This window comes from Hyalella azteca, unplaced genomic scaffold, assembly GCF_000764305.2.
Source record: "Hyalella azteca isolate HAZT.00-mixed unplaced genomic scaffold, Hazt_2.0.2 contig11947, whole genome shotgun sequence".
NCBI classification, from domain to species: Eukaryota; Metazoa; Arthropoda; class Malacostraca; order Amphipoda; family Hyalellidae; genus Hyalella; species Hyalella azteca.
Genome location: NW_025941921.1, coordinates 93837 through 121077, shown reverse-complemented (window position 1 = coordinate 121077; position 27241 = coordinate 93837). Strand labels below are relative to the sequence as shown.

At 38.6% G+C, this 27241-nt stretch overlaps 4 protein-coding genes across 4 annotated transcripts; 2 read left to right on the top strand and 2 right to left on the bottom strand.

The window, feature by feature from the left end:
- Positions 1-558: 558 nt before the first annotated feature.
- Positions 559-5185, bottom strand: LOC108670581 (uridine diphosphate glucose pyrophosphatase NUDT22). The gene is made up of 5 exons (XM_018158046.2): positions 4756-5185; positions 4225-4460; positions 2479-2675; positions 931-1064; positions 559-728 (listed from the first exon to the last, which is right to left on the bottom strand). The coding sequence occupies exons 1-5, from the start codon at positions 5129-5131 to the stop codon at positions 559-561; spliced, it is 1113 nt and encodes a 370-aa protein (XP_018013535.1). The 5' UTR covers positions 5132-5185.
- Positions 5186-8196: 3011 nt separating this feature from the next.
- Positions 8197-15450, top strand: LOC108670593 (vacuolar protein sorting-associated protein 41 homolog). The gene is made up of 5 exons (XM_018158059.2): positions 8197-8491; positions 9829-9975; positions 10693-10819; positions 11965-12202; positions 12370-15450. Exons 1-5 carry the CDS (start codon positions 8246-8248, stop codon positions 14717-14719), a joined length of 3108 nt encoding a protein of 1035 aa, XP_018013548.1. The 5' UTR covers positions 8197-8245; the 3' UTR covers positions 14720-15450.
- Positions 15451-18519: 3069 nt separating this feature from the next.
- LOC108670591 (putative peptidyl-prolyl cis-trans isomerase dodo) lies at positions 18520-21362 on the bottom strand. The gene is made up of 4 exons (XM_018158057.2): positions 21085-21362; positions 20552-20652; positions 19070-19178; positions 18520-18846 (listed from the first exon to the last, which is right to left on the bottom strand). The coding sequence occupies exons 1-4, from the start codon at positions 21143-21145 to the stop codon at positions 18626-18628; spliced, it is 492 nt and encodes a 163-aa protein (XP_018013546.1). The 5' UTR covers positions 21146-21362; the 3' UTR covers positions 18520-18625.
- Positions 21363-22382: 1020 nt separating this feature from the next.
- LOC108670580 (CBY1-interacting BAR domain-containing protein 2) lies at positions 22383-25695 on the top strand. The gene is made up of 6 exons (XM_018158045.2): positions 22383-22720; positions 23050-23178; positions 24069-24189; positions 24469-24534; positions 25170-25262; positions 25633-25695. Exons 1-6 carry the CDS (start codon positions 22608-22610, stop codon positions 25693-25695), a joined length of 585 nt encoding a protein of 194 aa, XP_018013534.1. The 5' UTR covers positions 22383-22607.
- Positions 25696-27241: the final 1546 nt, after the last annotated feature.

Here is a 27241-nt window from a genome sequence, read left to right as displayed (position 1 = left end):
CTTTACAATAAATACAACCGTCGGTATTCACTTTGAAGACGTAAGATGAATCAGTAAAATAAACACCATGATGGAAAATTTTACTGAATAATATTTCTCTCATAAATAACACAAGAGTTTCCCAAAGTTATATTGTCTCGAGGAAGGAATTTTTTCGTTCATTTAACGTTCATCCGATTGTCCCTCTAAAGCTCAGCCGTTCACTTATGTTCATGTCCGCTTAATCAGTTCAAAGTTTAAATGCTATACTTTGAATGCAAAGTTCAAATGCTATACTTTGAATGCAAAGTTTGGAATACTAAATGCAAAGCTTAAATAATACGTATAAGCCACATGCAAGAATGCAAAGTCTAAATGCATATGCCACAGTTGAGTCCTCTAAACATTCTCATCTGAACGGCTATTACCTTATATATAGTTCGAAATTTTGTCTCCAAACACAGCAGCTGTTTGACAACAAAAGCCTCATTAGTAAATTGATGAATCCTCGTTTCCACAATTTATTCAAATGAGCCATTCATTTTTGTAAGTGTACATTCCATGACATTCATTGCTCAGTTATTCCTGCAGCAAAACATCCTCGGCCATCAGTAGGGCGCCAGTGAGAGCCGGTGAGAAATCCTTGACTAGTTCCTGCAGCCTGAGATCCTCGGCATCCTTCATGACGTCCGCTGCCGCCGCCGCTGCCGCTGCGCAGTCGCCGGCCAGTCCTGACGCTGACACGCGATCTGACCGATGTTAGCGGTATAATAATGTGATATTATACTGATGATTAATGTGATATTATACTAANCGACCCTCGACTACGAGACCACGACCCTCGACTACGAGACTACGACCCTCGACTACGAGACCACGACCCTCGACTACGAGAATACGACCCTCGACTACGAGACTACGACCCTCGACTACGAGACCACGACCACTGACAGCGGCGCCTGACGATGGCGATGACGTGGCGCACGTCACTCAGAGGCAGCATCAGCAGAGACGTGGACTCGTCAGCCTCAGCCTGCTGACCACGACTGTAGGCCTCCTGTAGTGCTGCTGATGTCAGCCCCAGCCTGTGAGACGTGGTGTTAAATAGAAGTAATAATAGTACAATGGTTTGTGATGAGAATGCATCACACGCAGGCATGATGCAATGGTTTGTGATGAGGAATGCATCACACGCAGGTATGATGCAATGGTTTGTGATGAGGAATGCATCACACGCTCTTATGATGCAATGGTTTGTGATGAGTCCTATGAAAATAAAAATAGTTTCCTATGAAGGGTACATAGCGCACACACGATACAATGATGAGTGATGAATACTTGATGATTTGTGATTAATACAAGCATAATACGATGTTCTATAATGGAGGGTAATCCACGCGCATACATGATGAATTAATAATAATAATAATAGCGGTTTCAGCATTTAGTAAGCCGTAAGCCTGTCGCCGATTCTTAACATTGCAGAACACTCACAGCATTTTGCGGTCTCGAACACGCAACTCACTGCTACAATTCTGCTGTGCTCAACCGCCCGGCCTCCTTGCCGATTCTGACCAGAAACTGACGCACAGAGCTGGGATCGAACCCGCGCCTCTCTGCGCCAATTCTAGTACTCTGAACTTTAACCACTGGGCCACCCTGGCTTTATATTGCTTTATAATACACCCTGGAATTGCTTTATAATACAAATTACTTCACGCGCACACGCAGTACAATGGTTTATAATGATACTCAATGCATGGATGATACTAGTAACGATGGTTTCTGATGATGAGTACTTCACGAACACGTAACATGAATAAATTTTTGGAAACTATCTGACGTTTCAAAAATTCCGACAATTAACTACCTAATATTATGGGCGTAAAAGTTTTGAAAAATAATTTTCAATGAAAGTGCAGTGTGAATGCCGTCAAACCTGGAATTTATTCACGATAAGATATCGTTCATGTTATCTGCAGCGACAGATAACCTGTCATTAAGTGGTGGAGCTGCAGAATAAATTGCATTTTATGTGCAGGTGAAAATGTAATTCGTGATAGCGTTAGAATTAAAATTAATTTGTGTAGGTGAGCGTAAAATTTTAATATATAATTCAATAGCCCTGATATAGAATTTAAATGTACTAGTCAATCCGTGAAGCCATTTGTAGTCATAAAGTGACCATTAAAATTGAGGCTATATAACCGAATAAATGCAATTGCAACGAATATTATTTAAAGTCTTGATGAAAGTATAAGAATATTATAGCGATAGAGAAACAAAAGTGTGCATGAACGGACTTAGAATGGCACATTCGTGGCATAACCAGAATAAATCTATTAATGCCGAGTAATTCAATACTGAACTTAGGACGTAGAGTATTTAATTTTTAAGGATTAGAAGTGACATTTGTTGGTTTGCATCAAAACATTACTAGACCTGACGAAAAACTCCTGACTTGGTCTGTCGCCGAGGTCTGCCAAAACATTACTAGACCTGACGTAAAACTCGAGACTTGGTCTGTCGCCGAGGTCTGCCAAAACATTACTAGACCTGACGTAAAACTCAAGACTTGGTCTGTCGCCGAGGTCTGCCTGTAAGCACAGCCCGAGAAGCGATACTTGGGGAGGCGTGAGTTCGGTGGCAGGAATACCGGCCTCATCCACTGCCTCACCGATGATTGAGCCCCACACCTGGGGAATACAAGAGATATGTTCCATGAACGTGAGAAAGCTGCAAACTTTTACCAGCAGAAACGCGGCACGTAAAGGTGATACAGTAACGTGAGGGATACAGTCGAAATGATCCAACATCTATATGAATACAGAACAAATGATCCTACATATAGAGGAATATTGCAAATGTTCTTATAAATGGAATAATACAGCACAAATGAACATAAATCGGAGGTGTCACGGCACAAATTAACCAATATCAGACGATCACACAGCTGGTCACTGCTGAGTAGCCTATCTCACACGATACGATGTGGTAGAGGGTATGTACAAAGCTCTCCACCAAAAGAGTACACACTCCCAGTACACTCTAATTCGGAATTCATTCGATGTATTAGAAGCAAGCTGCAGCATCACAGTGTAACTGAAATTGTACATTTCGGAGTGCTGTAAATTCGATTGGTACTACAGAAAAAAATCTCATTGCTTCAACTGCAATTGAAAGGTAGAGTAATTTTTGTACACCTTCAAGTAAGAATTAGACGTCGATTAAGGTTTTAACCAAACACCCAGTCAAGGCCACCAACTTGCCTGTGTAAAAAAACTTGCGCCCAATATTAATGCTATTGCTTGCAAAAACTCAGCTCGCCAATAGAAGCAAAAACCAAGGCAACATTCGTTTATTGAAAACTACGTTGTTCGTAAGTTAGCACTATACAGACGACTAAATTCAAACCTGATCACTTTAGTAGAAATGATTATCGGAAAACCCATAAGAAACTCATTATCTTAGCTAAAGTAAAAATTTTAACCGATATTTTAGTTCATTCATGCACCACGTATCTATACAACAAGTTCGGTAAGTCACGTCTGAACATCGTCACAGGACTGCACATCTGACTTAAGGCTTCTTAATTGTAATTTATTTCGCATTCTTCGCATAGGCATCAGTAACCGCCAGAAGGTTCCGTAATTCATAATAATCACCCACCGAAGCCTGATCGAAGACAGTGGGGCGACATACGCAAGCATTGCATCGCTCTCCTGTTTCCCGTGGCTCTATCAGTTTGTGCGAATACAGCCAGCGTACGTAGCCTATTAATTTCCTGCAGTGCACCTTATCACTTATGATCGTTTCTATGAAGCCACAACTATCTCTATTTTCAAGGAAAAGAAACTTGTACGATGGACCTAAAAAGTGACAGTTTATTTCCTTTCTTGTAGCAACTTACCATGTCATCGAGCATGTCATTTTAGAGGGGCACTCCCTATAGTATGCAAACCGATGATGCAAAATAGCATGGCACGGGTGATCGCCACAGAAAGGGAATATAACATGAATGGCAACATCTATGGCGATAACATGAACAAGTGTTCCACTCACTTAGGGGAGACATGAATACATCCATTAACAGGCGTTAAGAACCTCTCATTACAAAATAAAGAAATTTAAATAAGTCATATAGCTCTCATTCATCACTTCAATACAAGATTTCGATCGTCCTGATAGTTCTTTAAAATTCTCGGTTATGTGATCTGGGTTAGTGACAGAGTCGAATTAATTTACCTCTTTCAATATTGAATCATTCACACGTAATTTTTCAGGGCTGAGTTCCTCCATGTTAACGCCAGCATCTGTTTGGCTTGGGCTTGAATGTTCAAGAGACGAAGCGAGCTCTGGGACATTGCAGGGCTCTGGATGGCCCCCGGGACGGTCCCATTTGCCAGCAGCTTCTCCGGTCCACATGGACCGCCGCAGCAGGAGCAGCTGATCGTCGCTGCTCAGCAGCAAAATTCCCACCCCTGCCGACCAATTGATAGATTTGGGCAAACCGTTTGTTTTAAGATATTAAAAAATTTCAAATGATTAATGTGTGCCTATTTTAATGGAATATATTGCCGGTCCCATAAACTATTATCTGAAAAAGTATAACATATTTGTGTTTGAATTTTGTATGCAAATGTTCAGAATTTATAGAAGCTCCCATTTTTTAATTCAATGAATTTTTAACTGCAAGGAAACGAATTTCAACCATAAGAAAGTAATGATAATTCAGTGATCAGTCACAGCTACTACTACTAGGTAGTAGGTACTTACCAAGCGCTTGTGAAAGGTAAGCATGATTGTCATTAAAATCTTGGATTCCTTCTTGCATAAGCTTTGTTACATTTGGTTGAAAATTGGTTACGCAAAGTTCTTTATAAGATGTTAGTCCAAGATCTATCTCAATTTTACTGTCAACTCCCTTACTCCCCGCAAATCGAAACTTCTCTTTATCGAACAGACGCGGGTTGTTGTTGCATTTTTCTTTCCAAAGAATATCGGAAATTTTTTTGTGGGTTGGATTTTGCTTGCACCCGAATAATTTTTCATTGTAATTAATAAATACGTCTGTTATTTGCAATGGCTTGTGGTACCTAACCAAATTTACTTCTGCACGCCTAATGCTTATTTGCACCGTATTCAAAGTCATTGTTTTTTACAGAATATCCATTGATATAAATTTCTGCTACTGTAAAAAATATTTGCGTATAATTAGACAATTTCAACTTTAGATTTGAGCAATTTTTGAATAAGTTACACTCGGTTACGGTTATTTTCGGAAAAAAATTTCCCATACATAGCCCATACTAGGAGGACACTTGAAATTATCTTTTAAATGTTTCACCTTCAAGCAACTAAGAAACAATATAAAATAAATATATCATCAATCTTTTTTATCTTGTATTAACTGAATGTATTTTCAACTTCAATAAATGTCAAACCCGTACGACGACTTCAACAATCAACAGCAGCACACCAAATCATCGCACACATACCCTACGGTAGCTCGAACGAAACTGTCACTTCACAGTATCACATAAAAATGATTTAGATGTCCCATAACTCCCATAGTCCCATTAGAAGTTGTTTATCCTGTAACCTCTTTACAAGTCAAGGAATTCAATCAGTGTGACGCAAACGGCATATGTGATATGCGGTCTATAATTCTTTCAATTCCATAGGTATTTGTTGTGTCTAGGGGCTGAGTTTTGGTGAATTAATTTTTTATTTAATTGCATTTGATTTCTTCCTATATTCAACTTGGTATTTATATAATCTTATTACTTTTACTGCGAGATATCATTGTTACCATGATAGGCTAGGTACCACCTTGTTAGGTAATGCCGCTTATCTTTGGCAGCTGGACTGGACTCCTATATCCCCAAAGTGTTTTTTAGACTCCTCCTAAAGGTTCATTCATTTTTTAGACTCATGGTGAAGGTTCATAAAGTTTGTACCAACAGATAGGTACACTGATACAGTCAGTTACAACTGTGAACCATCTAGCATCTAATCTACTCAAGACGAATTTCAAGTTTCAAGCCTGTCACTGGTCTTGGTGTTTTTTTTTTTTTTTTTTTTTTTTTTTTTTTTTTTTTTTTTTTTTTTTTGGTGCGCTGCTGTAGCTGTAGCTGCACTGTAGTCTCACTGCTCACAGACTCTCACTAGTCTGTAGGATTCTGACAGAGAACAGGCTGGTCGCTGGTGGGCGCATTTGTCGCCACAACTCAGTCTCAAGTCTTAACCCCAACTATTAAAAAAAAATAGTCTGTAGGTACTCTGTAGTCTGTAGAGTGTGGACCTGTTACCTGTACTGCATAGTGACAAACCAGAGCTTTTTTGGAATCAGTTCATTTTTAATTTCCTCAATAACTCAAGATTTAAACCAATTTCTTAAGTATGGTTATGCTGGTATCCATGATACTTTACTGGGACCATACTTTCAAAATTTGCTAAGTGAATGTATATACTGACGCTCTTTTTTCTTGTCTATGATTGGTGGATTTTGCTTGAAAGGCCGTCAATGATTAGCTGATGAACTTACCATCTCTTAACTTTTTTTGAGAGTATAGGTCCTGGTCTACTTATAGTATGAAACAGGCACCAAAAACTTGGCCACTGAAAGTCAGAGAGGTTTGCCTCTTATAGGCTATAGACATAAAAATTTACTATAAATATCAGTACAATGATAAAATATCAATTAGCAGCAACAACAAATAAAACATAAAATATGGCACATTTTATTGTTGTTCAAAATTTCAATATCAATATGTCAGGTGTTTCCCTTATTTTGTCCAACCCCTGTAGCTGTATGTATGAGGCATTACTCTTTTGAGGCATTACCTTCTGACATCTGTCCTTCTAACAGATTTTAAAGTGGCAATAGTTGTAAGTTATTTGCATTCAAACCCAGACCTGATCCTGGTCATTTCAGATCAACAAAAATGTATGTATATATCACTCCTATAACCTATATTAGCTCGAGTGCCTGTCATGCTTGTTATGATCTGTGTGTCTTTCAGTAATGTTCCTAACAAGTATGACCATTTTAAGGAAATATTTACTTGTTAATAAAGTTTTTATGGTGTTTGTGTGCTAACTGCCGTGCCTGGTTATTTTGTTAAAAAGTAACAGGAAACAGGTATGATTTGTGGCATTTTTGAAATAAACTAAATAGCACTAAGATTATTTTAACAAAAAAAAAAGTAAAATAAATTTTCAATGCATCCTGTGGTGAAAAATTATGTTGGCAATCCAGAAATAGGTACCGTAAAATGGGGTAACTTAGACCACTTTTTTTTATAAATGATGCCACTTTTTTTACTAGCTAAATTAAACTTTAATTGAAACATGCAAAATACAGGTCTATACTCTAGCTTCACATTTTCACTCACCATAAATTGCTGGCTCCTGCCTCTCATAGTCTTTATGTAATTTCAAAAAAAGTGATGGTCTTTGTTACCCCAGCTCTTGGGGTAACTTAGACCGGGTGGTAAAATCAATTATTATTTTTTTGTGTAAAATAACTCAAAATAACTCCAGGTTTTGGTGCATTGTAGTAGAACTCTTCTAGTTGCATATGCAAATGACAAACTTGAGGAAAGTGTCATAGTTTGCAAATGGGGGGCGCCGCCCCATAATGAGGGAAATGTGACTACCTAATGGCAGCCCTGATGGGGTAATATTGACTGGCTTTTTAAATCTTTCTATTGTGTTATGTAGCCTCAGTATTAGGCCTTTGATGCCCATTGACAAAATTTTTCTATGTCAAATAGTTTTTGAGTTGTGGGGGTTTTTGTTAAAAAAACTAAAAGTGGTCTAAGTTACCCCGCCGGTCTAAGTTACCCCATTTTACGGTATTTATACTGTTTTCAAGCAAGAGGAAATTTTTTTAGTAGACTTTGTTAACAGAAATTTTTCCATGTTAAAGTCAGTGTCCACTTGACTATCTTTCTCTCATGTGTGCAAAGTTGTGTGCCAACAAAAATGAACTACTATCACCTTATAAGTTCACAGAAACCAGCTTCTTCCTGTAGGTACGGTATATAGATGGCTCACTTATTACTTACTGCTAATATGTCTAATATGTTATTCTGAGTACTGACATTCTTTGCAAAGAAATTAACAAGTTGTCAGAATGAATTTTAAATATACTGGTACTATTTTAACCTACAGATTTTTTCTATTCTAGTCTCCTCATCTTGAAAGATTGTACTGATTGATCAATTCCTTAGAGCTAAGATATTATACAAAGGTGATTTAAATGGATTTAGAAACCGCTACAATTGATGCTGATAGTGTGACTGAATCCCAAACTGGTATAACTACTGCTGTGAACCAAGCAGAAAATACTGCTTCTTTCCAAAGTAATTCCAGTTCAGAAGATGAATCTTCAGAGGGATCAGATGAAGAAGAGGAAGAGCCCAGATTGAAATATGAACGTGTTAGAGGAGACCTGCCATCACTGCTGGAAAGGGATAGCCTGACATCCATTGTATCTGATGACAAGGTCAGAACTCAAAATAGAGGAAAGTACAAGTACAAAATTTATTTGACATTACATGTCCAGTAGAAATATTTCACTCTGGTAGTTTTGGCCAGGCTAATTTAATTAGTCAATATCTGGATCAAATTCTTATTCACATATTCATTCTCAAATTATTATCAAAGCAAGATTCTGGCTATTTATTTGGAAATTATGAAGGAAGATGTTATTGATTTGTATTTTTTCAAACCATTGATTGATGAGCAAGATCTGTTTTGACTTGAGGGAAAAATTGTTCACATACGCACACATTCTACATTTTTAACACATTGACTACGATTGCTTCATCTTGTACTATTATTTCATTTCTTGTACTGTTTTTAAACAGGGTTGCCAGAGGGTCATTTTTCCGTACAAATTCCGTGATTTAGTTTTTCTCAATTGCGTTGGTCGGCTAAAATTTATTATAGAGGTACTTCCTAATTAAATTTTAAATACTGCAAAAAGAAAATGAATGGAATTTTTATAGTGCAACCTACAAATAAACTAGTATATTTTGAGTTATCGGCCTTTTTTGTTCTCAGATTTTGCCAATTTTAGGCAACATGAATTATGTACCACTAGTACGTCCTGGAGAATTACATTTTGTGGTATGCATATGTACCACTTTGTAGTCAACGTGTTAATAGATTTCACTAATAGATTCCTTTGGCTATGCTGCTAGTTTGGGTTTGGCTATTCTCTTGCATTAATAATTCAGTGTAAGTTGCCAAGTGTGTCTCTAATATGTGTTCCTTGACTTAAGTCTAGACCAAGAAATACCTACTGTAAATGATCTTCAAGCAAAACCGAAATTACCCAAATTTTGCCAGCTGTTGATGAATTAGAGATTGTAATTGAAAGAGCATTGCCTGCCTCTTGGATTTTTACAAGATTTTTGTATGGGCATATTTTGCTTTTCAGTGTTTTATGCTGATCTGACATAGGTTGCAAATTACTTGCTGTTGATTTTTTTTTCTGTTTGAAAATCATGCACTTGTAATTAAGTACAGTTGTGGTATAAACATACCATATGCATATTGGTTTCTGATAGCTTTTTGACATAAAAAATAGTATACATGACTTTTCAGCAAAAATTCAACCACCTTCATTTTTGCAAGGTAAACATAATTTTTCCATTTTTAATTGCACAGAGCACCTCTTCATTTAACTAACCATTTAATTTACTCAAGTCATGATAGGTTTGTATGGGGTTGCACAAAACCACATGAACAGTGCTAACATCAATATAATTTTGTATCAATGAAACAATAACCAGTAAGAATTAATTTTTTACTTTAGTTTAAATCTTTATTTTTCAGGTGATTGTACTGGGCACAATGGGAGGCTGTGTCATTGTGCTGGATCACCTGGGCTACAAAATACAACACAGAAGACCCCACATTGCCCAGGTTGTAGACGTGGCTCTTGCTGGAGACTACTGGGCCAGCGTCGCCAAAGACAAGAGGGTGAGCTTTCCATTTGACTAGCTGCTAATTGTGAAAAAAAAATTATGCATGATATGGCTTTTTCTCCTTGAAGGATTTTGTACAATTTAAATTGAAATCTCATGCTTTGATAGACTTGAATTCAATGTGAATGCAAAAAAACAGGAGGATACAGGCATGCTGTTATATGCATGGTTGAACTAGTATAAGGTTGACCCATGAGAAGCTCATTTTCGCGGATGAAGCTTGTTGTTTGCATGTGACCTCACTGATCTCAGTGACGCCACGGGCATTAACCAGTCACCGAAATGCATTCAATCCAATCAACCAATCCGTCATGGGAATGACAGGATTGTTTATGTTTCTTGATCTCAGTGACGCAACAAGAAAGCTGAACTGAAAGGCGGAACTCCTCGTAGGTCAACCTTGTATAGTTTAACCATGGTTATATGTTACTACAATTTGTTTACTTCAATTGTCTTTTTTTCTGTAATACATCAATTGCTTTCATATTTACAAGCTCAGGGCCTGAAAAGAAGTTTTTTTTTTGTCACAGAATATTTTATATTCATTCTTTGCCATAAGAATTTGGATTTTAATTCCATTGCAAATTGTACAAATTCTTATTATGTGACAAATGTTCTGTGTTTATTCAATTCTTTGTGCATCTACCATGCTTCTGTGCGAATAAATTTATTTTTGGCCAAATTATTGGTTCAAGATGTCTGTTGTTCTCAGGTGGAGGTGCAGGGAATGCTGTCTACTGAACACAATGAGACCATCTCACTGGATCCCAATGCTGTTCATTGCGTTATTCTTGACCCTGCCTTTGGCAACTCCAGAGCCAATACTCGCTTTGCTGTTGGTTAGTTACAAGTTATGCTATCTTTTAGTTTAATTTTATTTACTTCTAGAAGAACTAACTGCATGAAGTGAGGTACTGCCTCTTTAATCACTTATTGATGACGATACATTTGTCAGGTTATGATTGTTAATGTCATTTGACTTTGGATATTTCCTCATTATTAACTTCCTTGGTTAGAATATGTCTGTGAAATCTTCTTATCTATACCCTCTTCCTACTTACCCAGTAGCGACTCACGTCCTTGTTACATCAGCTAAGAATCAGATATATAACGCTATACCCAACCAGGAACTGCAGTCTTACGCGAAAAGAGTCGTGTGTAAGCCCTTACTTCTATCCATGTTGAAATGGAAAGATAGTAAAAGTCAACTAGATTTGGGAGTAGAGAATGATAGATGAGCCGATAACAGTACTGTTAGTGTTTAGGCTCCGACATATAAGCCTTTATTCCCATAATTTGTAAGCCGCATATAGTCTTCAAATAAGTACTCTATGAACCATAATGCTGTACCTCATTAATCCTCGTGTATCACTGCTATTTACCCAACTAATCTTAGTTTATAAATATTAATATTAAGTGAGGGGTGTTGCAGGAAGTGCACCCTCCATATTATGTATTTCTTGCCTGAAGCTGGAATTGTCCAATTTTTATGCTTCTCTACTGCAGACCATATCACCTGATAAGGCTTTCAATGTATTTTACTGGCGTTTGAACTGTTTATTACTTTGAAATAGTTTATTATTCTTATTAAAAATAGAGAAACAATATTCCCAAAACAACACCCACACCCACCATTATGACACAGCTCTCTATCAAGTGAAAAAAACTCGTTATATTTCTATTTCATTAATATTTATGTTTACTAGAACATAGTTCATTAGCTTGCATTGCATAGCAACTCTATTCACTAACTGATATTTGATGCATTGCCATCACGCTCGTCTCTGTACTTTGTATTACTATGTACTCTGTACTTTGTATTACTATGCACTCTGTACTTTGTATTACTATGTACTCTGTATTGTGTATTACTATGTACTCTGTACTTTGTATAACTATGTAGTACTCTGTACTACTATGCACTCGGTACTTTACCCTAATATGAGTACAAATCACCATCTAAATTTTCCTGCACAATGATCAGGTCACAGCGGTGGCATCGCTCTCTATGAACGCGCCCGATTCAAGGGCTACCGCTGCCAAGCCCTAAGCGACAGCGCCGGTGGCAGTGTTGGGGCGAGTGTGGGCGTACGGGGCGGTGCGGTCCGTGGTGGGGCATGGACGGGTAACGTGTTGGCATGGGCAACAGACACGGGCGTCAGAGTCTACCACATGATCCTGCGCACTACCATTGCTCTTATTCCCAGAGACCACAGTGCTGCGTGAGTACCATAACCCTCGCAGTGAAGCCTTTAAATTTTATTTTACTGCTGTAAAACATTTTGTCTTCACTTATAAAGATGGCAATGACAAATTCTTGTGGTCATTTCCTAGCTTACTACTTGCCATTATATACGTACTAAAATGACAATGAATTTTTTTTCCCTAGCCTGGACAGCGTTCAGTTCCCCCCACAACTAAAATGGCAGTCACAGGACCGCCTCCTCATTGGCTGGGCAGACTCTATCAAAGTTTGTTGCATCAAACCACGGCCGCAAGGGACCTCGTCCTGCCGCAGTTCCCGAACTTCGTCCCCAAATATTGGCACAAGCTCGCGGCACTCAGAGTCTCCACTCGCCAACAAGCTATTGTGCAGCGTCTCAGAAACTGATAGCGCTCAAATTGCTTCATTTTCTCCTTATGATAGCGGGAGCAGAAAATATAGCTCCAGTGTGTTGACTCCCAGACCGGGAGCATTGGCCACTGGTTCGGCTTTGCGCAGCCCTCAGTTTCCTACTGAGGCTCTGCCTAGTACTCCTGAAGGTATTTCCAGCTACTTGAGTTCCAGCATAATTGCCATCACAGGTGGTAATGGCAGGATAACACCTCCCAGCACTCCTTCTTTTGATTTGCCTCCTCTCTATGTTGAGATAGAAAGCATGTTCACAACTCCATTTTACATTTGTGGCATCGGCATGCTGGAGGATCTCATCATCACTCTGACCTACAGTAAAACTCCGACGCTTGAATCTTCGAGGGCATCTCCCACTGACACCAAAGGTCCTCAGCAATTTACTGACGATCCTCATGAATGGAGGAGACCTCAGTTACGTTTATTAGAACCTCAACAAAGATCTTACGATGAAATATCGAAAGACATCCTAGGTACCAACAGGTACAAGGAGTATCTTCCATTGCACTACAAACTCGAATGTGTTGCAGGGGGTGATCGTTGGTACGTGCTATCGCCTCGGGATTTGGTGGTAGCTAAGCCTCGAGAACCAAGTGACTCCTTGGAGTGGCTTATAGAGCATCACAAATACCCACAAGCACTCCACTTGATAGAGAGAGAAGGTGGCACCATCGGCGACCACACTGAAGCAAGCGTTGGTCGCCAGTATCTGAACCACTTGCTTGAGTGCCACATGTACGACGATGCGGCCCGAATTTCTCAAAGAGTCATCAGAGATAACGTAGGTGAGTGGCTGGAGTTGGTAAGGGCTTTTGCGGATGCTGGGGAATTACGCATCTTACATGAGTATTTACCTCACGGTTCTCCTCCTCCACTTCCCGTAACGACTTACAACGAAGTGCTCATGGATTTACTGGACCACAACAGGGAGGGACTGGTGGCCGCATTGCAGAAGTGGCCAAGTTCTTGCTACGACGTCAACTGGCTCGTCAGTGCCGTGCTACAGAGAGTTGCTACTCAGAACTGGAGTGTTCCCCTATTGCAGTCTCTTGCTCACCTGTATTCCCACCAACAAAGGCACGATAAAGCCCTCGCCATATACATTAAGCTTGAACATAAAGACATCTTTGGCCTGATAAAAAAGCACGGGCTTTATTCCACCATTGGCACATACGCTGTGCACCTCATGACGCTGGATGCCGACCTCACCACGGAGCTATGCATGACTCACATCAGTGATGCGCCGCCCACGGAGATGGTGCCTGCCCTTTCATCTACACCCAATCTTCTTTATAAATATCTTACGGCTCTCCATAAGAAGCATGAAGACTTGTGCAAACCATATCATGATGATCTCGTACAACTCATGGCTGACAACCAACAGTCCGAAAAGCTACTCCAGTTCCTGAAAGCGTCCAACAGCTATAACTTAAGCGCTGCTCTACGAGTGTGCAAGGACCGAGGCTTGCTTCACCACACCGTCTACCTTCTCAATCGAACTGGCAACACTCAGGACGCGCTGTCTCTTGTTCTACTAGAGGCCAGGGATTTGAACTGGGCCATCGATCTTTGCAAGCATCATAACGACCGTCATTTGTGGGACACTCTTATCGATCACACTATCTCGTACTCGGACAACATCCGACCTCTTCTAGAAGAGGCTGGCAAATACGTTGGCGAGGTAGAAATCTTGCGTAAGATTCCACCAGGCTTGGAGGTTCCTGGCCTAATGGCTTCCATTTCCAAGATCATGGAAGACACGAGGAAAAAATTGGCACTCCACAGCGGCTGTGAACGACTCTGTAAAAGGGACATCGTTCATCTCAATGAACGAAGGCGACGTTTGGCTACTCGAGCCATAAGCATCGACGAGCAAACGTCGTGTCCCCGATGCGAGAAATCCGTGATCGGCAAGCAAGCCAAAAATTTAGGTGGACTTGTAGCCTTCAGGTGCGGCCATGTTTTTCATAGCGACTGTCTGACTTCCTCAAATGAAATCGCGGCTTCGTTTCCTGCGAACAACACTGGCAGGAAGAGAGAGCGGTGCAAGCCTCTACCTACACTCGTCTGTGTGGTGTGCCTTTTGAAAAATCAGCTCTTCCGATAATGATGCCGAAATACTTCTGGTCTCTCGTAATCATGCAGCGTGAGAATATGCTAATTTATTCCAGCCTCTCAAAGCTTATATTGATGATGCAATATTTTACATAATCTTTTGTCTCAGCTAGGTCGAAGAATTAACTGGCGAATACTGTAATGTTGTGCTTGATCTTGAGTCTTTTAATTGCACGATATAATTAGATATTTCTGCCAGCTTGTGGACTAAAATTACCTATCTAAGAATCTTCCCAGAAGTTTTGCACTCCCAATCAGAATTATTTCCTACTTTTTGTGAAGTGTGACGTAAATCTTGAATGGATCATTCATGTAAGATTCCTTTCACTCTCGAGATATGTAACGACCAATTTTTCACAAGTTAAGCATAAAATTGAGCGTTCACGCAACAAGTGGACGAAAATCATTCCAACGTGTGCTGTGAAATGTACGCATGTACGGTAGTCGTGCTACGCTATTGAACTGTTTTTATTTTTTATTATTGTTTTCTTGGCTCACTAATAACTGACATGAAAACCTGTAAACCTCAGTTTTCTATAAATAAAAAGAATATCACGTGTGAACGATGCAGCATCACACCAGCCATTGGAGATTTAGGTGAAATTTACGGATGTGAAGAAGAATACCTATACCTATAGAAGAATTACGGATGTAGGTATATGGTATGACATGTTCAGAAATGGCTTATTATGGATAAGAGCAAATTTTGCCTCGAAGATATTATTGACGTGTTAATGTACGATAATCATATAGGCGTATTTTGTCCTTAAATTAAGACAGTTTGGTCAGATCAGCTTTTATTGCAACAAATACTTTAATTTGTTGTAATTTCAAACGTATAGTAGCGTGCATCTTTAAATTTTGCGCACGAACAATTGTTTCCGTTCTAAATCAAAAACGCTCTATGATGCTCACTGTCACGGAGCATTTGTTTCGGCCCAGTGCCATTGATTTTATCCGTGATTCGTTCCTGAGCGCCCCACCGCTGAGTTCACGGTGTCTGACTGCAGATCTCAGTTGTGGGGTTAAAAGTTATTATGTAGGCAGGATTCCTTATATTTCCCTTCTCTGTCTCTCTCGCGCGGGTGGCCGACGTCCCGTGTAAGCGACCTCTTGTTCGAGTGTCTTCGTTTCTGTTACTTTTCACATGTCCCTCCTTGTCACTTCGTCTTTGAGATGCTAACGCTGTTTCTTTCGAGCCAGTTTCAGCGGGCTGGACATCTGAGACCTTCCACCCTTTGTGGGTGATGACCTATTTTTGATTTGAGAAACCTTTGATAATTGAGGCCTTCCACCTCTTTGGTGATGTTCAACATGACTTTCGGTGCGAGATCTAAATAGCTGAAGCGCTAGTAAACATGTGGCCACTAACTAACTAACTTATCCGTGATTCTGTCATCAGTTGAGTTTTCATTCATTTTAGTTTTATTTATTTCATTTTATTTGTTATTACTGGATACGGTATTTCTTCGTGGTTTGGTTATCAACTAGTTTTCACTCATTTTATTTATGTGCATTTCATTTTATGTGTTTGAACTGGACTTACAATCTGATTCAAGTTCAAAATTCCAACGCAAAACCCGAACAACACTAGTTTCTATGGTCTTTTTTAGGCATGTGAACAAGTTGATCAACTCTGGGCTGCTTCATCGCCGGTATTTCCGATCTCTGTTCATTTTTTAGATTATTTGTTCTTCAATGGCCGTAATGTTAATATCTCACACCAAGTGCCAAGTTCTAAATATTCAGTGTGAAGGACGACCATGTTTACGCATATATTTCTCATATGATTTTTTAACAGCATCACGACACTGGTTAATACTAATCTGGTGGTTATTTCAATTTTCCTGGGGTTAAAGTATTTATTTGGCACAGAATCACTCGTTCATGGCGTGGAACTTGGCCCGCAGCGCGTTGAAGAATGACAGGGCATGCGTGCCGCCATATTGAGTTGCCAAAACAAGCTAAATAAATGGCAATGGTAAATATTGCTGCTTCTTTCTAGTAGCAATATGTGCCTTTTTTTTCTTGCGGTTTTTACAATTCCGTCTTTACTCCCGGAATGAGTAAATTTCGATCTGGTCACATCTTTTGTCGCAACACCACTGAGCTCGTCGCGTAGTGGTGTCCCGGTTGACTGTTCATCGCGTAAATGGTGTATAGTTTTCATGCAAAAGTGTTATCTTCCTCTATTGCTTACGTGACATATTTTATTCCTATATACTAGTAATTATATTTATGTTTTGAAAAAAAGTTATATTAAAAGTTTTCTAAGGCAGAGAATTGCAAATATTTTATTTCAATGTTAGAATATCGTCGGCAATATATGAAGTATTTGATTCTTATTGATGTTATGTGTAGGCTTTGCGAGGTATAAGCATGATGTGACGAGAGGTCAAAGAACAAGTGACACCAATCACATTCAATACTGTTATTTTCATGCATCGTGACTATTTGTTTACACCAAATGCCCAACAAGTTGAAGAACTATTTGAAGGTCTACCAACTTCAAGCTTAATATATCCTGTGAAACGGCTGATCGTAGCTTACATTTGAGAAGAAAACGTTAAAAGTGATACGTTGAGCCCGAAAAAAGAATCAATTACCAATTTGTTTTGGCCGAACGTTATTTGCATTTGTAAATACAATTGTAGACATGTTGCAACGATGAATGTTTGGCACAATTCGGCGATCGCGCAATATTAGAAGCCTCTCACGCAATAATGTTCAGGTTGCAAAATATTTCTTTGATCTTATAGTAGCGTGAACTCCTCAGTAAGATTTAATTATCTAGCTCACTTAACATGTAGACTGTAGTTACGACAAAATTAAATCTCGAATCGAAATTCAATTCAAATTTTTTTTTAACAAATTAAAATCGCAATCTTCATTCGCGACTCCTAAGCGGTGCCACTTATTAATGGGTATGAAGAAGATGTGAGGGCTGAGGGAGATGTGAAGGCAGAGGGATACGAAGAACAAGTTAAGACCAAGATGGATTCAGAGAGATGTCCGGTCCGGGCCTAGAAAAGCAGTAGTCCTTTGAAGACTCGTTTTAGAATCAGTAATACGATTGGCGAACTCTACTGAAAAGTGAAGGAATGCTGCTGATGTAATTGTACGTAACTGCGTTATGATTATATGGTCACTTCCCTAGAACACCGAAAGTAATAATAAAAAGTTGAGATTTCAAAACGCGCGAAATCAACGCTACTTTTTGGTTGTGGCCACAAAAAAATTGTCATTGGCGTGCAAGGTTCAAATACTTGGCCTTTATACGTTTGACTTCATAACGAACGAAATGATTTTCCTGCTGAGAGCAAATATAGATGGTAATTCGTTTAATATTTATACTCGAATATCTTGAGAGATGAATACTGCATGATGTACTGCTGTACTGCAACATGACGTGCATTTATTAACAGTTTCTTACCTTTCAGTGCTTTGAGACTAAATCAACGTGCATCGGCTTTCACTTAATTAAGTTACACGGCAGCAGATAACACTAATTTTTGTTAAGTACGTCATGCAACTAAGTTTGATAGGATTAATTAGTACCAAGAAATCTAACTTAATGACAACCACAATACGTATAATAAATGAGATATGATGAGCCTTACCACTGAAACGAATCACAGATCCATGGCTACACAAAAAAGTACAATAGACAAGCAGTGCGTTTTTTGCATCAGGTTTCATTCTTGCGAATGAAGGCTATTCCACAAAATTTTGAGATCGCATTGTTAGTTCACAAATTTTCCAATATAATTGAGTGATAAATAAATCCAAATACGACGTTGATAATCTACTCTGGTAACATTTAACATTCATTAAAGTTAAACGTCTAGCTTCCAAATTCCAGACGGGCCACTCAGGAATAGCAGAAAAAGTAATCGCACTAAGCCGTTCTCATGATGATGTGAACGCCTGAGTCAGTTTCAACAATGTTACTGAGCTCCCCCACTTTGAGGGCGAATGCTGCTTCTTCAAAGGGCTTCTGCATGGCATTACGACCAAAGAGTCCCAAGTCTCCACCACGCTTAGCTGAACTGCAGTCACTTTCTGTAGAGGCAAGCTCGGCAAAAGAAGCCTTGCCACTAGAGATTTGGTCACGGAACTCTGTTGATGAAAATAAAACGTGAGCAACTATTTGCACACAAACCTATATATAAGAAGCCCTTTCAATATCATCAAAGCTTGAAATCATCAATACTTGCATCAAGAAATGGGGCTGTTTATTACTTTCTGATGCCTCTGTGTTTCAATATCAGAAGAAATCACAAGCACTTGAGAAGGGAGATAAAGGCAGCCACCTTTTATCACTCATACAGAAAATTAATACCTTGAACCATTTTAATTGCTTCTTCTTTGGAGCGAGTAATCTCCTCAGATTTCCAAGACGATGGTCGACGAGACCCAGCATGCTTTACCAGGAGGTGAGAACACTGGACCTGGTGGAAAAATGAGTTTTTATTTATTTCCCAAGTCAATATAGAATTTCATAATATTGTCATACAGAGGTACATGGATATAAAAAACTCTAAATGTTTCATTAAAAAAAATTTGAACAAGTTTCTGTTTATTTAATTCAAGTAATCCAAACCTAGTAACAAATTTGAATCACAGTTGAAAAGCATACAGCAATGGCAGCTCAAAGCCACCAAAAATATATAAAAATAGAGGCTCAAGTTTAGAGTAGAAGTTCTTTTACAATCTTAAAAAACAATACACCTATTCACTATTAGTTGAAAAGCAATATTTTTGCTTAGCCATTTGAGCGAAAAATCTCCACCGTCTTATCTGTAGATGGAGCTTTTCAGCTGTTTTTGGAACAACAAGATTACCATTCTTATTTATTTCTAATGATTATTTGTAGGGTAAACGCGGTATATTCCGACACTTTAAGGACGCATCGAGAAATGAAAAACTATAAAAAAAAAACGTATGCGTTACGTAAGTTCTGTTGCCTTCACATGACTCTCAAAACACTTCACTACACGTCAGCAACGATGAAACGTCACAAAATGTTGCCATATTTATTAAAAAGCCTTTAGAATGGAAACCTACCAAATCCCTATATTCCGTCACTTTGTGTGGCAACATCCGACACGTGGTGAGTCGTATTGCGTCAGCGCTTCAAATTTAACCGATACGTATTGCCGACATCCACGTGTTCGAATTCCGTTTGCTGTGTGAGGCTGTGAGCTGTATTGGGATACAACACGGCTTTGAATTAGAACACTAACGAATATTGAACACTACTTAATTACGTTTTAATTAACAGCTATTAGGCTTTTAATTAAGCTCAGTATTTCGACACGCAAATGTATGACGTCACCATTTCAACCATCAATGAACGCATGGAACTAAAACAAAGCTTAATATAAAGGAAAAACTAGAGTAGTGACGGAATTACCTACGATGTCAGAATATACTGCGTTTACCCTATGTAAAACTATGAATACATATACACCTACACAATTGAGCCACAATGTTTCAAATCTATCAAAAATAAGAAAGAAAAACTGACAAAATCACATAATATTTATGAATTTAAGTTTGAGTGACTCAATCAAGCAATATATTATTATAGGTATTACTATTCATAATTAACTGAAAAAAAGTCTATCAATCTAGTAGTACTAGTACTAGTAGTAGTAGAAAATTTTGTATAACAAAGCAGGAAAGTTCCATTTGCAGATCAGATACAAAAACTTTATATTTTTCACACTTGCTCCAAAATAAGTGACTTCAATGCCACATGATTTTAGTAAAGAATATGATTTTTACAATTTGTTTTTTTGAAGAGAATTGAACCATTTACCTTTTCTGGACCTCCCTTATTGTTTGAAGCTGCTTTGGCAGGCTCAGTTGGAACATCCCATTGGCTTTCTTTTGTAAACTGGTTCAGATAATATGACTGACCTGAAAATGTTAAAAATTTAGAATCAATCATGATTTTATTAGTATCAATTTGGTATTATTGCAGATTAACTACATCCAAAAAAAAGGGTGTTTTTTTTTTTAATTATATGTTTTTTGGGGTGTAGATTACGAATCTGAAATTAGCCGACCGCCAAAAATGGATATCAGATTCGTAATCTACACCCCAAAAAACATATAATTAAAAAAAAAACACCCTTTTTTTTGGATGTAGTTAATCTGCAATAATACCATCAATTTATTCATTTCAAATATGAATGGAAAACTATAATAAGTTTATACTTAAAAAGTTAAAATATTTTCTATTATATTATTCATTCATATAAATAGGACAAGACACTCTAATCAGACATCAGTCACTACTGTTGTCAGCCTCTTCTCATTATTTGTTGGTTTTTCAACTCTTCCTCTTACCAGTAGAGCGGCTGGTCCGCTTCTCCCAACCAGCAGGAAGAGTTTCCCCGTCATCACTCATTTCTGTATTATGAATTATCACTTCGGCCAATCACAAAAAATATAAGAAGAAGATTTATGAAAATACTTTAATTGTGAATTGAAACTACTGCCAGTATTGGGAACGGAATACCATTCTACGTCGCAAATCCGAGGCAGCACACAAGCACAACTATGAACGAAGTGGGCCAACGGACTTCGATGATTGGATCGGTAACACTGATGGCAGATTTCGGAACGCGTCCTTGCGGCACTTTTGTCCACTGTGAAGGAAAATAAAAAACTATCATTTATATATGCTATTTGATATAAATAGTATTGACATATACTATGTACACTATTTGATAGTTTCGCAAGCATACAGGATTTTCATATGGTACTAAGCCAAGTAATAACTTCCTGAATGCCTTAGTCATAATTATAATAGTAAAACATATATACTAGTATACGTTGATGATCTTCGTTCAATCGTATGCAAAATTTACCCTAGGAGAAATATTAGGTATATTCCTAAGTCTTTATGCATTGTCTTCTCGTGTTGGAATAATTCCATCCAACCATGGGGGTTTTGTATAATTTTGTGGATTGAAATATGTGATGTCCACCTGCTTTAATTGCAGGGAGAAAACCATCATATCTAACATTTTTATTCACTCGCTACTGTGTTTTCCCACGTCACTCATCACTAAAATCGACGAGAGTTACAGTTTCGATTGCATAGATAATTTAGCTTTTTGAATATCTTGTTTCCATGGCAACCAATTTCTCAACAACGAAAATATACGTAAACAAAGATGTTCTTCACCCAAATACGTAATTCAGTCTCATCGCTGGTTGAATGTAGCCCAGAATTAATCATATTCATACATATCAAAAATTAATTTAACGATATTTTATTTTTAAGTTCAGGAAGCCAATAATGGAGTAAATATCTTCTGTGATGATTTCAATAACTCATCATATAACTATTGGCAAGGGTTCGTCTGAAAACCATAATAGACTTGATAAAGCTATGAAAAAATATATGTTCAGACTTGAAATGTCTAGCACAATATCGAACTCGGTTGAAGTCTAGTAGCTATTTCAATCTATAGTCAGTTTGGACAAGATCATTTCAAAGGAACTGTTTTAGATCTCCTGTGGACAAGTCACAAAAAATACAAGAATCTGGCCACATCAGGCCTATTCTTTAGCGCCGACATCACTATGATATGATATGATGTAACAAAAATTTTATTGTTACGCAGTACATTATTTTACGGATCATGGGCGATTAGTTCATTCGCTTATTTTGCCGCTATCGCCATAAGTATTGATAACTTATTTTGAAAAAAAAGGTTCCCATTCTGAAGTAGTCTGTGGTCCCATAGATGATTTATAAGGTGTGATTAAGACGGGCAGAAACACAATTGTTATCCGGAGACAACCTCAGCAGGGTTGTTTTCTACTCGTTTTCTTTCTAATCCTCATTGCTGTGAGTAACTATGGCAGTTTCACGCCACCGGGAGGGGAACCAATTAAAACTCTTATCGAAAGACGAAAGCAGCTTGAGAAATCTTTGCACTGCAACCGCAAAATATGCCAACGTAGTGGCCAAGTGGGTTCTCCTAAGAGTAAAATTATGGTAACCTCAAATAAACCTGAAGAGAAACAATGAAAACAACATAAACATAAATTTGTACCGGCTGCTGTACGATTTCCTATTTATGACTGCGCATAAATTTTGCCCGTAGAATGTTGGTTATAAAATTTGCTTCAATTACTGAACGTTGGCTTAAACGAGCTTTTAACTAGCAATAAAAATACTGTACTAAAGGCTGTACGAAAATACTGCACTATCACAATTGTCATATATGAAGCAACGCAATAAGTAATGTTTATAATAGAATGAACCTTAATTATTGTTTTTTTACTTCCAATTATCAGATTGCGAGGTCAAGGGGATGACATAGCAACGCAACTTCACACTTTGTCGACAAGCGCCATCTTTGAACCTCATCTTAAAAACAAGATATTTTTTGCTGCGCAATGTGTCTCGCAAGTGCAAGATTACAGGTACCATAATTATAAGACGGTTGTTTAATACATGATATTTATGTCAACGTTGATCAGATGTTGGCCTGTCGCTCACTTGTAACCACACAGCCACCGTATAGATTTTGACCAGAATTTTCCCAGCGAGTTGCGGGTTTTGAGCGCCATGCTCGCTATTCTAATATTCTCTTAATCACTCGGTCACTTCTCCACATCCTTCACATATACCAAAATTACAACAGTCTGTGAAGTGCGCTAAAGTATGAAGTTCACTAAAAGTGAAGTTCGCTAAACTAAAAGTTCAAAAAATTGATTGCAAAGACCAGTGGATCGATTTACAAGTATCTGAAAATCAGATTCAAGTGAGCACAAGTATAGATATCATTCTGCCTTTTTACATTTTCGAGTATCCTCTCTGTAAGTGAGAATTTAGAAACCAATTGTGTTTTTTTAACAAAATTAAATGGTAACTGGCTTTGAAAGTTTCTTGTGTATTATGTTCGGGCGCACCGTTTTAAATCTATGATTGTTTAATCTATAACTATTTCAAATTATTAAAGTGATGGTACAAAGCATTCACTTGTTATTTCCATTCCTGCACATTAATTGAGTCACTAGCTTGATTTTGCATTCAAGTTCAAAGTTTTCCTAAATTTATCAACGGCTAAGTAAGAAAATATTCATGGGTAGATCGAAGTGTTCTCCTTGAATTCATGTTTAGAAAATCACTGGAAGTCATGTAAGTTTTCAAGATCGTGCACTTTCCGTGGAATCTAAACCCATGTCGGATTGCATAGATACAAATGTACCTGAACTTTGTATGATTATATAACATTGAAAAATTAGGCAGTCTGACAGTGTTTAAATGATAATCAATTAATTAATTAATTAATTAATTTGCCGTACTTGAGATCGCTGCAGGTGGAAAGGTTGGAGCGTCAGGTGGTTCCCTCCCTCCACGCCTGCGCCACCAGCTGTCGCCAGGCTCGCTCTAAACGCACCAGCTTCGCAGCGAATAACAGTGATAATCCGGTAACATTTAGCTACTATTTTCTTTTATGTACATTTTCACCGTTAGTAATCCTACAGTTTATTATTGTTATTCCACTAACCACACACAATAACACAAGATCTTCGTTGGAACGCGTAAAGAACCTCATTCTGTTCAAAGTAACCGATAATCAAAACGAATAAGTAGTTCCTCGGCAGAATAAGGCAGAACTGCCTTATTTGCTATTATAAGAAAACATTTAATGAAAATAATGTAAAATAAAAAATTCAAATCCCTACCAAACTTGTTCTTTCTTTCAGAAGTTGGCAGAGGATCGGAAAGCTCTGCAGGATCGCTGCTGGCGAGCTCTACGCGATCTGCTGCAGGTGATAAATCAATCCTCGTCGTCTAAATTATTCTGAATTATTAATTAAATATGTAAAAATTATAATCCAAATGATATACGGTTGAGATAAAATTACATTGAATTGGAGTAGTTAGTGAAATTAAACGGTAGGTTTCTCAGAATCCAGAAAAGGCTCATAGTCCACAGGAAGTTGATGGATTGACCGATCTTCTCCCGTGAGAACAACAAGATTTTTGTAGGGATTAAGACGTACAAAATTTGCTAAGACACTCAGTCAATGATGTAAAATCTACACTCATTGAAATGTGTGACCCAGGATAGTTAGAATGTAGCAGAACGGACATTAATAATGTCTTATCACTACGATGCTGATATTTGTTTAAGGGTAGAATGTCATTGTTAACACAACGTCTGCAGAATAGAACTTCATAACCCCATTTTTGCCCCACGCAAATGGAATTTGTAATGGAATTGATCCTAGTATCAGCTCAATTTTAATTATATAATTATTGTTATAAATACATTGCAAGTATAATTATATTATCATTCATAATATATATTATAGATTTTAGCTTTCTCGAGCCCAATATAAACAATAATTGTAACAGTGTGTAACATGTAATGATGATTAAGACGCTCATGTTTTGTACTCAGACGGAGCTGGCGAGTCATGTGAGGGCGGTTGAGCTGTACTCACAAGCCTGCTCACAAATACTCGCTAAAGTCGACACGGAACCTGAACACACGGTACCATGTTTATACATGTATTTGATTGGTAATGGCAATTAGTAATGTAATTTGTTAATGTGTTTTTTTACTGTTAAGCTCCTGGTCACAAGCAACTCACAAAATTCATTACGGTCCATCAATTGTTTTTATTAAAGTGTCATATAAACGCTTTTGTCGAGCAAACGCTCGCGTTCGTTACTTAATTCAGCGTTGATCATATGGAAGAACACTATATTGTTTTTACCAATGCAAGTTGGAAATGCACAAGTTAATTAATCCTGTGATTGTTTTGCTTATTATTTGAGGATGACGTTTGTGGCGTAAGCTGTAGCCAGTAAATCAAGCTCAAGACAAGGGATTGTCATAAGGCGCTCTTTAATTTCCACAGGAGTCCGATTGCAGGGAATCTTTGGATAAAGATGAAGACGGTAGCGATGACAGCGATGAGTAATTTTCAAATTAAATAATAATAAAGAATAAAGTTCTTTTATTGAACCAAACATCCGTGCAACCTTTTATAGAAAAAAATAAACTATTGCTTAGTTAACAATTTCAGTTGAAGCAGCGACCAAATCTAATTAAGATTATGATTTAAAAACATGAACAAGACCTCAATAAAAACATTTCACCGGGCCCCAACGCCCCGAGTTTTTCATGCATTGAGTCGATGTAGCGAACCTGTCGCTACACAGGCGAGCAAAACCAGTCGGTCGACGCCGTTAACCGCTAACCTTTCACGACAATCGTTAACAACTAACCTTTCACGACAATCGTGCATCATGATTAGCAAGCTTATGCGCGCGTCCAATCCCACATGAGCGGGTTCTTGCTAGCTAATCTTGATTGGCCGAACACAACAACCATAAGAAAATACTGTGGACTAAAGAGAGCGAGGGATAAGTTTGAGCACCGAACTGTTGGAGGATAAGATGGCAGAGCACCGCACTGTTGGAGGATAAGATGGCAGAGCACCGCACTGTTGGAGGATAAGATGGCAGAGCACTGCACTGTTGGAGGATAAGATGGTAGAGCACTGCACTGTTGGAGGATAAGATGGCAGAGCACTGCACTGTTGGAGGATAAGATGGCAGAGCACTGCACTGTTGGAGGATAAGATGGCAGAGCACCGCACTGTTGGAGGATAAGATGGCAGAGCACCGCACTGTTGGAGGATAAGGGTCTGAGCACCGTAGCTTAGTTCATTCACAGCTCTGTCAATACTCAGCTCTGCCAAAATACTCAGCTCATCAAATGACTCTTATGATCAATTCGCCGCTCCATGGGAGCTGGCTTGACTAAGAGCGGCCACCGATAATCCTGCCATAGCTTGAAGTGTAGAGCCGCCGTGAGTGCCGCATCTGACGGCCGCCGGCGCCAGCGCGGCCCTGAAACTGCGAGACACATAGCCTCCCCCCACCATACAACAGCCCCAATCCCCACCCCCTATACCCCATAACCTTTTTTTAGCTTTTTTTAAGCCGGTCCACATATTCCAAACCACCCTTGCACATTCCTTAACACTGTAACTCATAAAACTTCTTCACATTCACACATTATCAATACCTTCACGTAGTTCTCTCTATAGTCACACATTCCTCGATCACGACCCTCACGCATTCCCCACTGTAGTCACACATTCCTCTCCTCCCCATCCTCCTTCGCCCCACACGTAACTCCCACCTTATGAGTGCAACACATTTACGTCCCACGCGTCAACAACAAGTTCAAAATTAGCTCCCAATAAGCAGCTCATGTCGAGATTCCCAACCTCGTCTTACCGAAATACACTAGCAACACCCTACACCATGCATCTCCACACCCCCTCTTCCCCAACCTTCCCCTTGAAGGTCTTGTGCTCGACCATGCCCAGGGTTCACGATAAAAAAATCATCGAGGTAAAAGAAGTTGCGCTGGCGCCACTACAATTCATTTTAAGCTCGGCCCACGTTATGGCTAGCGGCCATGCAAGGATATGCAGACGCGTGGAAATTCCTGGC

Bases quoted from the DNA above. Each gene is read 5' to 3' on its own strand.
- LOC108670581 (XM_018158046.2), bottom strand. From the start codon at position 5,131: ATGACTTTGAATACGGTGCAAATAAGCATTAGGCGTGCAGAAGTAAAT. The intron at 4,461-4,755 runs GTAAGTACCTAC...ATTGGTCGGCAG, and splicing joins TTACCTTTCACAAGCGCTTG to GGGTGGGAATTTTGCTGCTG. The intron at 729-930 runs GTCAGTGGTCGT...AACATCGGTCAG, and splicing joins CGCCATCGTCAGGCGCCGCT to ATCGCGTGTCAGCGTCAGGA.
- LOC108670593 (XM_018158059.2), top strand. From the start codon at position 8,246: ATGGATTTAGAAACCGCTACAATTGATGCTGATAGTGTGACTGAATCC. The intron at 8,492-9,828 runs GTCAGAACTCAA...TTTATTTTTCAG, and splicing joins CCATTGTATCTGATGACAAG to GTGATTGTACTGGGCACAAT. The intron at 12,203-12,369 runs GTGAGTACCATA...TTTTTTCCCTAG, and splicing joins CCCAGAGACCACAGTGCTGC to CCTGGACAGCGTTCAGTTCC.
- LOC108670591 (XM_018158057.2), bottom strand. From the start codon at position 21,145: ATGAGTGATGACGGGGAAACTCTTCCTGCTGGTTGGGAGAAGCGGACC. The intron at 20,653-21,084 runs GTAAGAGGAAGA...TAACATTTTCAG, and splicing joins GCGGACCAGCCGCTCTACTG to GTCAGTCATATTATCTGAAC. The intron at 18,847-19,069 runs GTATTAATTTTC...TTTCATCAACAG, and splicing joins AGCAATTAAAATGGTTCAAG to AGTTCCGTGACCAAATCTCT.
- LOC108670580 (XM_018158045.2), top strand. From the start codon at position 22,608: ATGGCAGTTTCACGCCACCGGGAGGGGAACCAATTAAAACTCTTATCG. The intron at 24,190-24,468 runs GTAACATTTAGC...TCTTTCTTTCAG, and splicing joins CGAATAACAGTGATAATCCG to AAGTTGGCAGAGGATCGGAA. The intron at 25,263-25,632 runs GTACCATGTTTA...TAATTTCCACAG, and splicing joins ACACGGAACCTGAACACACG to GAGTCCGATTGCAGGGAATC.